This window comes from Acanthisitta chloris, unplaced genomic scaffold (genome assembly GCF_000695815.1).
Source record: "Acanthisitta chloris isolate BGI_N310 unplaced genomic scaffold, ASM69581v1 scaffold38616, whole genome shotgun sequence".
Lineage (NCBI taxonomy): Eukaryota > Metazoa > Chordata > Aves > Passeriformes > Acanthisittidae > Acanthisitta > Acanthisitta chloris.
The window spans coordinates 4,069-17,286 of record NW_008678284.1 but is presented as its reverse complement, the minus strand read 5'-3'; the positions used below and the strand labels follow the sequence as shown (position 1 = coordinate 17,286).

The window sequence follows — 13,218 nt, the reverse complement described above, 5'->3', positions numbered from 1 at the left end:
CCAACTCGTGTGCCTCTCCTCGGAAGTCCCTGAAGGAGCTGTCTCGGGAGATGGGCCGGGAGGTTTGGACCCCTGTGTGGCGCACACTGTCCTTGTGCTGCCGACACTTGCTCAGGAGCTCCTCGTACTTCTCCAGCAAGGCATGATACTGCTCGTCCACCTCCCTCAGGATGGACATGCCGCGTTTGCGCACGTTGTTCGCGTGCAAGGTGTAGTTGCCCTCGTGCCGACTCACAGCATCCTTGGTCACGATGGCATTGAGGGCTGTGTCACTGCAGCTTTTCCTCACGGGGTGGTTTGGGGAAGGTGTCATTGACATCCCGTGGCTTTTTCCTCCCTCCTCCTCAGAGAGGTCGATGTAATCTGCTTCCGGGGCGTTATTCAGTGGCTCAAGGAGAGCTTCGGACAAGTTGTCTTCTCTGCTGAGCAAATACTTCTTGACTTGTTTCATCTGCTGTAGCTCCAGGAGCTCTGCCTCCAGCTCCTTGATGCGCAGTTTGCAGTTCTCCATCTCGCACACGCGCTGCTCCAGGTCCGAGTACTCCTGAATGACAGAGGTGTATTCTCGCTCGACCCTCTCCTTCCGCTGCTTCTCCTGGTTGACTTGGGACCTCAGGGAGTTCACCATGGCTTGGAGACGCTCATTCTCCCTCTCCAGTGGCTTCTGGTTGAACTCTGTGGAATTGCTGTGGACCTGGAACGCGTCCTCATACCTGAAAGAGAAGAAAGATCCTTGAGAAGGTCTGACCAAGTGACAGACCATTAACAGTAACACACTCGTTGTGTGTTACTGTCATGTAAGTATTTCTTTTTAATTGATGCCTAGAAAGGAGGTACCTAAACTTATGGAGTGAGATGTGACTCCTCTGTGTGCCAGGAGACCACAAGGTGTGTCTGGGGCTCTTCTGGACATGGAGACCAGTCTCTGTCCCAGAGAACCTGCAGTTTCATTTGATAGCAGTGATGAAGGAAAGGAGAGAAATGAAATACTAAGAGGTAAGAGACTTATCTAGTTAACAGACAAGCCACCAGCATTGCCATGAAGCAAGGATGAATATTCAAGTGCCACCAGTCTGAGCTGACTATTAGACAGCTTTGGTCTTTTCCTGCTGGAGTTCATCAGCTGCTCTCTGCATCATGGAGTTCACCAGCTACTCACTGCATCTGCCAACAATTCCAAGCCCCACTCAGCCAAAACCCAGAGGCAAAGGCTCTCCTGTCTCCAAAGACACCTCTGGAGCACCTGGGAGAAGATTTATACAGTAAAGGAGACAGAGACTTGACAGAGTTTCTCCTTCTTCATTGCCTGGGAAGTGCTAACAAGCACTTCCCCCTTCCCTCATGTTGCTGTTGAGAATTTGGGTTTTCCTCCTCCTCCTCAGTGAAGTGCCCATGGCATCCTGCTTGTTTAGAACAGATTGGAAAAGAGCAAGCTCCATGGCTTCCCCTGGGAGGCATGGCTGTGGTGGGGGTTACTGAACAGATTTCAAGTTACTGAAGGGCAGCCTGACCTCCAAAACCAACTGCAGAGCTGCAGGCTGAACTGAGATCCCGTGGCATAGGGACAGAGTGGGACTGGGGGGAAAAGAACCACAGAGACACTGAGTGGATTTTGCTGGGGGTTAGGTTATGGCCTCATAAACATCCTCATTGCCGCTGCAGTGAAAGTGTCTTTGGTTCGTATCCTCTGGCAGAGGATGCTTTCAGTAACAAAGTTTATTGATTGTTGATCTATTTAAAGAAGCCTCTATTGTGGACAAAGCTGAGCAAGAAATGCCCTCACAGGTCAGTGAATTAACACAGTGGCCGGGTTTTAAGGAGGATTAAAGCTGCAACAGTGCTGAAGGTGTTTGTACAGCACTTGGCAGCACATGGTGTATCTGGGTGTGTGACTGTTGCTACTGGGGAGTACTGGAGTCACACAGCACAAAATGCACCATCTCAACTGGTTTTAGGGAGCCAGAGGTGTTGGTGCTGTGTTGGGAGGCAGCTGGAAAGGGAAAATGGACCTCCAGTGTTTTGGGAAGAAATGGGATAATGAAGGCAGGTGGATAGGCAAAGAGGAACATCCTCCCTTCACCTCCAGCAGTGGTTTCAGGCTCTGATGCACAGCCTGGACCTCTGTGGGGATGTGTGTGGGTTTCTGTGCACCCCCAGAAGGGTTCACACACTCTTTGTGGGCAGGGGAGGTGGGGAGAAGGTTGGAGGGGCTATTAAAGCCAAGGGTCTGTACCTGGGGCTGGAGCACAGCTCCTTAAGGCAGGGGAAGGTGTGGATGGTACGGCGCCGCTCCCTCTTCTCCCGCCGAATGCGAAGCTGCTCCAAGCTCCGCATTTCCTCCACCTGCTTCTGCAGCTCCTCCACTTGGTTCTGCAGCCCCTCAATTGTTTCTGTCAAGCTGCAGAGAGAGGAGGGAGCACAGGTGAGGAGTCAGGTCCAACAGGTTCCTACAAGGTGGGTTTTTTCCCTCTAGAGGAAGTCAATCTATGGAAGGTGCTTCCAGTTTCTAGCATGTGCCCTGGGAGCATGACAGCACTTGCTTTTTGTGGTAGTGGCTGGTCTTTCTGTGTGGTCACTCTTGAATGGGGATGATTACAGAAAAAGGCTGGGGGATTGATTTGAGACCTTCTGTCCTCAAATCAGTTGGCTGAAACAGTTGCCTGTGGGATGTAAGCACAATCCTGGAATGCCGCTGCGCTGAAAACAAGCATCTCTTCCTCTTGTTTTTCTTGTGGAGATAAACTGGGCACAGATTGAGTTTTGTTCTGGCTGTGAATAGTTTGTAGAACTCTCTGCTCTAAACTCCCACTCTGCATAGTTCTTTGAAAACGATGCTGCCTTGCAAGGACGTGGCTTTGACTGTTGTTTCTAGGGATGACCTTGATCATGGCTTTGTTTTAGGAAAGAAACATTATTGATAAACTGATGTTTCAGCATGAACTAGCTAGGGTTTACTGAGGTGCTGGGTCTGTGCCTAGTGTTTCTGCTGGGCTGTGTGCTGGGGACTTCCCTGGTATAATTATGTGCCTCTTCTTTAAGGAAACACAACTGAGGAGAGGCTACTGTGCCTCTCTCCTGGCAGCTTCAGACACTCCTTTATCCAGCCCTTGTCCCAGGGGTGTCCGTGCTATGGCTGAACCCTGCTCACCAGCATCACTGCAACATACTTGTGTTGTAAATAGCTGCAAAACCAGACTGATAAGAGAATGGCTAAAATAACAAGGACACGCTGTGCTTTGGGGCAGGGGAAAGGGGAGGTGAAGGGCTCTTGGGTAGAGGATTGCTGTGCAGGGAGGAGGGGAGGACATACCACTGGATCTTCTGTTGGGATGTTTTGCTTTCCAGCACAAGCTTCTGGTTAGCCAGCTCCAGGTCCCGTGCTGTCAGGTCCAGCTGCTCGTAGACTTTCGCATGCTGTTCGTTCATCTGCCTCAACATCTCTAGTTGCTTGGTCAGGTACTGCAAGAAAAAGTGAAGCATAAGCACTCCACGACCAAAATCCGGGTTGTTTCACAGGCAGAAATCCCTACTGCCTCTGCTTCCTCTGATAATGTGTTCTGTGGCTCTGCCTGGTTGAAACTTCTTCCACGGTTGAAATATTCATCCCCTCTGCCCACTGTAAATAGTTTTGTGTCTAAAATATGACTGAACTTCCCCTGCCCTCTGCGAAGGGCACTAACCTGCCACCTCTCTCTATTCAGCTGCAGTTTCATTTCCAGTACCAAAGAAAGTTGATATCCCTGGGACCAAAAGCTGAGTGAAACTGGCCAGTTGGTTACTGGATCGTGTGACTGATCAATTGCAGGAGCTGCATTTCCTTGGGAATTCAGGCGAAAACTCTGAGTCCATGAAATGTGAGGAGACCTGCAGTTTCTGTGTGTTTGCAGATCCTTTTCTGTGAGTCTCATTGCAAGATTTTATCCTGCAAAGCCTGGGACAGGAGCATCTACCCAGGTGCTCACTCTCATTTGGGATCTCAGATCCCAAATCCTGTGGGGGATGTGCTTCTGAAAGGCTGCCAGGGGGAAGGGCTCAATCAATCCACCAGTTCCCTTGGACATCAGCTGTCAGATCCCTGCACCATCATGTGCTGCTCTTGTGAACTCACAGCCCTCCTCTGCCCTGTGTCCTTTCAAATCAGGAGGGGTCCAATCTTTTTAAACTCAGATCACTAGAAGTTTTTCAGTGGATGAAAACCCTCTCGGCACAGCAGGTTTAAGCCTCTAAGATGAGCTCTGTAGGCTCTTAGAAATACTGCCCTGACTGCAAAGGATGCTTGAAATGGTGGTTTAGATTGCAGCCCTTGGAGAAAGAGCTATTTTATGCCTCTAACAAAGGGGGCTGTGTTATGGGGGTGCCGAGGGGCCAGCTGGGAACAAATGTGACTCTGAACAACTGGGATCAAGGGAAAGCTGCAGCAGAGCAAAGAGAAATGAGTGTGAAGGCTGGTGGATGGGCAGGGGAAGGCCAAACGTGACCCAGATGTAGCCTAGTGCCAAAATCTGGTGCCAAAATCTGTTCTGCACACCTGGGCAGGGGGTGAGGATGTGAGAAGAGGGAAAATACCACTTAGTGGGATGAGCTTGAACTGACCTTAATCCATCCCACATTCAGGCATGGACAGAAGACACTTTAACTTCCATGCCCCATGGCACATCCCTGTCTTTCTGCTGGCATCTGAGCTGTTGGCAGTGGTGGAAGTTCCCCTTCCCCACCACTGGGTAGCTCCTGTCCCCACCCCTGTCCCCACTGTGTCCTACCTCGATCTCCTGCACTTGCTCCTCGTTGGTGGCATACATCTGCTGCAGGGAGTCCTCCAGCTCTTTGTTGCGCTCCAGCAGTGTCTTCCCCAGCTCTGCAGCCAAATGCAAGTCTGAAAAGCAGAGGGACAAAGCTGCTGCAGTTCCTGTGTCTCCATGGGTGGGCGTGGTGTGATTCCCACTCCCCAAAAAATGACACTGCACCAAGCACTGCAGGACATTTTGCTTGGTGCTGGTTTTATTGGTATGTTTTGACCTGAATGCACACTTATATATAGGTCATACAGGATCTGGCTTCTTGTCTTGCTGGGCTGCAGGAGCAAGGCTGAACTTGGGACTCTGCAGCTCCTCCATGCAATGAGGATTTGGTGCCCAGCTGGCTGCAAAACCCTCCTGCACTCCCTGCACACTGCCTAGCCAGGATCAAGCCCCTGGGACTGGGCTGTGCCAGGTGCTCAGCACCTCCATCCCCTACTGCCAAGACCTGAAGGGCTGAAAAGGGCTCAGCATCAATCAGAATAAGAGTGAGGGTTGGTAAAGCCCTGCAGGGCCTTGGGGATGCTCTGTAAATTATATTATTATCTCTAACGAAGGGAGTGCCTTGCCTTCCCTGTCAGCCTCCATCCATCACCTGCTAATAGACTGACAGGAGTAATAAAACCACACGTGGCCCGAGGGGGCTGGAGGCACCTCCCAGATGTGCTGCCCAGGCAGCGCTGGGACCGATGGGTCTGTGTTTTTTTTCCTGGGGGCAGCTCCAGGGCAAGGACAAACTGCTTTGTGTTCACTCTGCCACCTCTAGACGCCCTTAGGAAGTTACTGAAATAGTTGGACTTTGGGAGAAGTGCGAGGGAAAGTAGATGTTGACAGTGTAGTCAGTTTAAAATGCTGGTTTTGCTATGATGGGTAAAGAAAAAGCTCTGAGACCCTGTGAGTCCTGTGTTGGCCAAAGTTTGAGCACATCAGGTGATGCTGTTTGTGGGAGTGACACAGTTAGCTCCTTTGCTTTCACAGGAGTTGGTTGTCTTTCAAAGCCTGACCTATAATCATGTGGGTTTTGTTTTTCCCGGTGCTTTTAGAGGGGAGTTAACAGCTCTTACAATGGCAGACTGAAAATCTGACCTTACACTTTCAACAAGGTAAGGAAACATGTCCTGGTGAGTGTTATTGCTCTTTCTCTGGTATGGTTATCATGCAGCTGTAGATAATTAAGGAGTGACAATCCTGCAGGGTGTGACCAGACCAGGATCTCCCGCCCTGGCATTTTCCCAGCCTGCCATCACACTCCTCTCTAGTCTGCAGCTAGTGATGTGTTTGCAAAGGCTCTGCCAGGACTCAGAGCAGCTATAATTTCTTCCAGTTGTTAATTTGACCATGGAGTTGATTGGGAAAGAGGGATACTTGGTCACTAAGACAAGAATAAAGGGAACCAGGTTGCCTTGGATGTATTCTGAGCCTGGGAAAAGCCCTCACACATCACAAACTGAGGCTCACCCTGACCTCGGGCATGAGTGCTCACTGGGAGGAATACTACAGAGCTGTCAGTGCTTGGGATGGGGCTTTCCTGATGGATAATGCTGTGCTGTGGGATGTGCTGATATGTCACTTGGGTGTTGGCTGTGTGGCCATGTGGCTCCAGCAGTGCTGGAGGATTGGCTCCCCAGATGTGGTTCTGCCAACAGCTGCTCAGTGTCCTCAGATCTCCCCTTTACCATGGGAATGTGCTCTCCAGCTGTGCCCTGCATTGCAGGGTGTTCTTATCAGAAAGGCTGTGACCTTTTTAATTATAATCCTCATCATTGCACAGTGACCCAGTCTGAGGGCTGTGATCACAGCTAGCCATGCAATCAACTTATTGGCACATTTCCCTATGGACAGACCTCCTCCACCACCTATTTGGTTTTTTTTTCTCAAGCACCACATTTCCCCAGTTTCCAAAGTGCCCTTTGGAGACTGAGTATTTGCTACACCAGCTGAGGCTGGGGGAACAGCCAGATGCCAGCAGAGATGGAGGATAATTTGTGCCTTTAAGCTGATTGGGGTTGTATTTAATATCACCACCACCTTGCCAGAGCCAGTGTTGTTGTTGGAGACTGGCACCCTGGAAATCACATCCCTGGCAGCAAGTAGGATCCTGATGTGGAGGTGTGTAGTGAGAGGGCTCCGTGCTGTGCTTCAGGTAATGAGTCAAGTGTGTCCCTGTCCCTGTGGATTACACCAGTGCTCTCCCACCATATGGCATCCAATTTAATCAGCTGGGGTTGAGTTAAGTGGATTAGGCAGTGCAAGATCCTGCATTGTAATTTAAAGGGCTCTGTCAGCAATAATTTAATGGGGGAAATGGGCAGTGTTTGGGGATGAGTGGGAAAGAGGAAAGAACAGGGCTGAGCTCTGAGGAGGCAATTGATTCTTCATTTCCATTTTGAGCACAAGGGCCTGGGAGACTCCAGGCTTGAAGGACATGGGGGAATTGATTCTTTTAGTGTCTTTTAACTGCCTCAGCTGTCGTCACGCAGGCGCTCCCTCTCTCTGCCCGCCAGCCAAAGCATCCTCAGTAATCCTGTCTCATCCACCCCCTTGTGCCTGAGTCCTCTTCCCCACCTGTTGGTCCCCCCCAGGCTGCAGGACCGTGGGGAGGGAGAGGATGCTGCGTGCAAGTGCTTTAATATCATCTTTAGACCAGATCCCTCTTGATCTTTTTGCTAATTGTGGCTCTGCACGGGCTGGGGGAGCAGACAGCTCCTCTCCTTGGAGATCTTGGAAACCTGAGGCTTAATGTGAAATTTCAGTCAGTTGTTTGGGGGAGGGGGGGGAGAACAATTTAGGAATTTTGGGATTCTCTCTGCATAGTACTATGGTTTTCCACAATTTTTTGTATTCCTGTTTGCTTCTCCACTGTCAGATCAGCCAGCCAGTGCTGAATGACTTGCCCTAATTTAGCAGATATGCTGGTGCCTCCCTTCCCCCTCCCTGCTGGATGCAGGAGGAGAAGTAAAGTGATGGGGAGTGGCTGTGCTGTGTGTCCGCTCGATGTGCCCCATCCCTCCTCATCCTGCCTGCACTGAAGGCACTGCCATGAAACAGCCAATGTTCAGCTTAAAAAAACTGGAGCCTTGACACTGCCAAATCCTACTGGGAGAGAACTGTGGATGCAAACTATCCTGGATGGCAGCAACCTGGTGCTCTCTGGCTCTCAGTTCCACAAGCGCTGACGTGACCCTTCTAATTAACACCAGCCAAGGAGACACCCTGTGTCCCCAAACAAAGGGCTGTGCCTATGGAGCAGTGAAGAGAGGGATGGAGGCTGCATTTCCCTGCAAGCTTCCATGGGAAAGGCGCCTGTGCAAGGAGGGAAGGGAAGAGAAGAGAGACCATATGGTGGGAAGGGAGCAGGAGTTGAATTCAAGCAGTGCCTGGTGCAGGGGAGCACGGCTGGGCAGTACATCAAGGAGGCACCATCCCAGGGCTGCAGAGAGCAGCAGCACCAGCAATAATCCTGCTACCTCTGTGTCACTGAGGAAACTTAAAAAACCCCAAACCATCCTGATCCAAAAGCTGTAGCAGGTTGTCTTTGATGGAAAGAGGCTGAGGGACAAACTGCAGGGTATTCCCACAGGCAGCATCCTGTGGCAGTGCTGGCACAGGCAGATGTTCCCTGCATGGGGCTGCTACAGAGCTGGGCACATCCCCAACCTTGCAACGAGGCTCAGAGAGGGTCTGGAGCCATTTCTGCCTCCCCAGCTCTGGCCTGTATCCGTTTGGGCAGGGCACTCAGCCACAGCCTGCTCTCTGAAGGGTGTTTTGCCTCCCAGCATCTCCTGGTTGTGGTTTCAGGGGATGTAAGCCTGGTGCTGGGCAGGGGAGGTTCCGGCTGCTCTCGACACGACGGTGATCTGGTAGCTGTTCAGATGTTCCTCGTAAATACGGATTTCTGGAGGAAGTCACCATCTGGTGCAGCTGCTGTGGGCTTTCCCCTGTCATCTCTCTTGTGTCGAGGGATTGGTGTGTTTAAGGCTGTGAGACAACATGCCTGCAGCTCCTAGGGACACTGTGCTTGGCTCTTCTTCTTCAAACCAGCCCTGTCCTGTGAGCCAGGCAGTTTGCAGAGGGGCAGCAAGGGGCTTGTGGTGCTGGTGAGCAATGGTGTATGATGTGTGGATTTGTAGGTTCCTTTCAGTTAAGCATGTAGGAAGGAAAGGTGGTGAGACACTGTCCCAGGTTGCCCAGGGAGGCTGTGGCTGCCCCAACCCTGGCAGTGTTCACAGCCAGGTTGGACAAAGCCTTGAGCAGCCTGGTCTTGTGGGAGGTGTCCCTGCCCAGGGCAGGGGATTGGGACTAGATGATCTTTAAGGTCTGTTCCAACCCCTAAAATTCTATGATTCTATGAATTACCTATGATCCCTTCCTAAACGTGGGGCAGTGGAAAGAGCTGCTCCTCTCCCATGCTGCACATGGTGAATTCAGCTGCTAAAGAGCTGGGAGGAGGCAACAAAGCTCTGGTGTGGAGGTCTCTGGAGGAAGTTCAGGGTGCTTGTTAGCTGATGGATGGGGTAGGGTGAGAGTTAAGAACTGATGTTTAATGCTGTTGACGTTTAATTTAATTGCATTTGCTGTCTGCTCCATTACACATGGGTACTTAGAGTCAAGGGTAGGTGCAATTATTCCTTTCAAAATCTAAATAAATGATGCTGTGCTGCTTTACCCCAGGGTAGGGCATACTTGCTACTCATTTATTTTTCTTCATACTTGCAAGGGATTGTGCTGTCTGGGTATATTACAATGAAGATCAGCTTTTGTATATCACTTACTGCTGCTCATGGCAGGTGGTGGAGGCAATCTATGTACTTAGCCCTTATCAGTCATTGCAGTGGAACATGCTGGGGTGCAGGGAAGCAAATGCCACCTGGCAGTATCTCAAGAGCAACCTGGAAAAGCCTTTCCTACATGCCTATTCCACAGATGATAGTGTTTCCCAAGGCCAGGCAGAGCTTTTGGAGAATCACCAGTGTTACTGGTGACGCATGGGTTCTCCATCACTTTTACACTGGTAACCCAGATGTGGCTACTCAATTCAGCTTTGCATTTGGTGTTCTGTGTGGGTTTTGTGGCGATCTGCTGTTTTGGTGTAATGGGGTGTACTGCAAAGGCAGGGTTTGCTTTACAGAGCAGCCCAATGCAGCAGGGGGGGAAAGATGCCTTCACCAGGGCTGGGTGAGAGCAAAAAGAGTGTGTGAGCTCCTGGCAGCACAGCCACCTCCTCCCTCTTCTCTCCTCCTTCCAAACTGGCTCTCGCTGGGCTGAGCTGATGTTGGTCACATGGGCATTTTTGTTACCTTAATGAGATTTGCTGGATTTCCTGCTTGCTTTTTTATTCCTTTTCTTCCTCTTGTGTAATCTGTTACATGCTCCTGGAATGCCTTTGGCTTTGCAAGTGTCCCTGGTAGGGGGGAGTTCAGGTGGTGGCAGAGAGGTGGTTTGCAGGGGTTCAAGGCAAGTGCAGTGCACTGAGAGCAGCTCTCTCTGGGCTGTCCCTAATCCCCTAAGCAAAAGTGGCACCACCAAGGAGTGGAAATCCCTGACAAGGGACTCAGGGACACGCTGTGCTGTGCTGCAGAGAAGCCCTCCAGCTCTCCCAGCCCCTGCTGCTCTCTTCCTTGCCTTCTGTATATTTCAGTCCTATTCAGTATTTCCTTTATAAGCTTTTCTTTTATTACTCTTCTCAGACGCTTATCAGGGTTTTTTGATTTAATTGACACTCACTATTTCTTTCTGCCCTCTTGCCATTCTGCACCCCAAAGCCTCCCCAATGTGTTAATGCTTGAGACTCAGGATGGTCACCTTTGCTTCTAAGCTGAGTGTGTCTATACAAACATAGACACATCCCTGTGCCCACAGCAATTGCTGTGCCTTTTGCCAAGTTGTTAGAGCATGAGCATACAGAGGATGTTATTAGACCATGGTCGAGGCTCCATCTGCATCTTTCCCTGCTGTTCTCTTATCTAAACAGCCTCAGTGCCTGTGTTTACCTTGTAGGCTAAAATGGTTTCAAAGAGCTTGGTGACTGGTGGCTCGGAGGCTCTGATAGTGCACCTGGATCAGAAAGCATCCTAAATAAATACATACTAGTGGGGTTGTTGAGGAGGAGTGAAGAAGGAGGAGGGAGAAAGGCAGCCAGTGCTTTCCTGTGTGTGTTCCTCATCTAGGCAGCAAAGCTCCAACTAATTATGTTGGGATGCAGAGAACCGTGAATAGAGGCTTTTACTCTTTTAAAGCTAAAGACACAGACGTGGATTGCTGCCATGTGGCCAACTCCTCTCCCCTACGTGTTTTGGGGCCAGAAGGTTGTAACTGACCCAGGGTGGACAAGGAGGACAAGCACCAGGGAGACACTGCTGTCTGCTGCTGCAGCACAGTACTGTGCATGTGCAGAGCCCTGAGCAGAGGCGACCTGCAAAGGACAGCTCAGTGTGCTCACGTGGCCAGGAGCAGTGCCCACAGCAATGGGCTGCCACAGCCGTGTCAGATCTCCAGCCCTGCTCCCACAACATGTTCTCCTACTCTGAGCCATTGCCATCCAGCTCAGCCACCCTTGCTGTCCTCTTGCTGGGGGGAGGCAGGTGGAACCACCAATCCTGTGTGGTTTGGACACTCAGGGAGCAGCCAAGTTCCAGCACAACTTGCAGCTGCAGCAGTCCCCGAGACCTGCTGGTTAATCCTGTCTACTACTTTACATGCCAGAGGCACATAGGTACACTGAAGATCTTTCTTCCACAGCCACATGTTACAGCTAAATGAAGAAATCATCCTGACCCTTAGTAGCAATACCAAAAACCTGCCCCACTCTTCTCTAGCATCCACTTTGCTTGGCTTTAAGGAAAAGTGTATCATCTCACAGGCTGCTGCCCTACTGCTGCTCCCTTCCCATCCACTGCTGGGAGCTGCTCAGAAGTCCTGTTCCTCCAGGTGCTCAGCTCACACTCAGCTCAGCTGCCTTGTGCCTGGCTATTGGCACAGGCTGGAGATGCTGCCCTTGTGGCAAGAGGTCCTGACCTCAGGTGAATGGTCAGTGCTGTTTGTGGAGCTATGCAGGAACAGCACAGGGCTGTAGCCTTCCAGTCTCAGTTTGCAAGGAAAGGAAATGATGAAATACTTGATGCACTCTCAAGATGGTGTTTTTTATGTCCTGAGCAGGATGCAGGCCAATACCTCTTTTGCGAGCCCAACACCAAAACCAGAGTCCCTGAACAGCTCTGCTGTAAAGACTGATGCTCACAGGATGTGCTGTGCTGCTTCTTGCTCTGCCTCCTCCTGCAGCCATCATCTCCCAGTCCAGGTGCCTTCCCAAAACACAACATTTGCTTGTGGAGCAAGAAAACTTGGAGGACAGCATGACTGTGTCCTTGCTCCAACTGCTGTTGCTGCAGCTGCATAACTGAAAGAGGTCAGCATGGAACTGGATATTACACACTCGAAGGACTGAATTCTTCAGGGAGGAGACAAGTGAATTGAGCAGAGCCAGGGCAGCTGCACTGCACATAGGATAGACTGGAGTGTCTTCCCAGAAGGCTGCAGAGGAACAGGCTGTTTAAACCATTAGCGGAACTGTCACTTTTTGGAGAGAACGTTTACAACTGTTTGTTAAACACACATGGAAAAAACCCAAAGAACAAACTCTAACATAAAATCCCTTTAAAATCCCCAGCTGTGCAAAGAGCAGCAGTTGTGTAACATCTGGTCTCGTTCCTTTGGGATATTTTATATTGGAGATATTTTCCTAAATTCTGCGTCCGCATGTGTTTTTGAGCAGGTTGAGATGCTTTGGAAGCTGTAACAATGTGTTTGGTGTGAGCACTCAGCTCTGTTGGAGTCAGATGAAGTGGGAATATACCACTGTGCTGCTCTGGGAAAGGCCTTTTGGGAGAGGAGAGGGAGTGTGTGGGAGTGAGCAAGCCATGCATTAGCCTGAGCACTGGCCCTGCTTTCCGCAAGCAGGATCAGACCCTGGTGCTGTCACAGCTCTAAGTGGTTCCTGACTGTCACACTGAGTCAGTGCATCCACCCTGTCACCAGCCAGCACTGGCTGGTACAGGAGGAAAGGAAGAGGATTGGGAAATGCCAGAGTGCAGGGACAGCTTCCACGTACAGGGTGTTAGTGACTGGTGCCTTGGCTCCCAGTCCCTTGGGCTCAGAGCTGCCATGGGGGAGATGTCCTTCGGGACTCAGATCATAAATCCTTCATGCATGGCCTTGTGAAGGAGAAATGCTGCTGTTAGCTGATTGTTTCAGGGTGGGAGATATGGAAAACTCTAATTTATTTTGCTGTGGGTTTTTTTTTTGCCATTTGCCTCTCCTTTTCCTTTTCCAGCAGTTCCCCTAATTCTGCTCCCTTCCACAGCTAGAATTATGTGCCTGGGGCTCAGCAGATGTAGAAAGAGACTTTTGTGAGAGAACAGGAGGG

General features: G+C 50.6%; 1 protein-coding gene across 1 annotated transcript in view; it reads right to left on the bottom strand.

Moving 5' to 3' along the window:
* Window positions 1–12,115, bottom strand: part of CDR2L (cerebellar degeneration-related protein 2-like) — a 12,282-nt gene extending 167 nt beyond the window's left edge. Inside the window, exons 1-5 of the mRNA XM_009076802.1 lie at window positions 12,010–12,115; window positions 4,761–4,873; window positions 3,311–3,459; window positions 2,234–2,398; window positions 1–713 (exon numbers count right to left, since the gene is read on the bottom strand). The exon at window positions 1–713 is cut by the window's left edge and continues 167 nt beyond it. Of these exons, the coding sequence (XP_009075050.1) occupies window positions 1–713; window positions 2,234–2,398; window positions 3,311–3,459; window positions 4,761–4,873; window positions 12,010–12,115 (1,246 nt within the window). The remainder of the gene's footprint in view (window positions 714–2,233; window positions 2,399–3,310; window positions 3,460–4,760; window positions 4,874–12,009) is intronic.
* Between the last annotated feature and the right edge of the window lie 1,103 nt (window positions 12,116–13,218).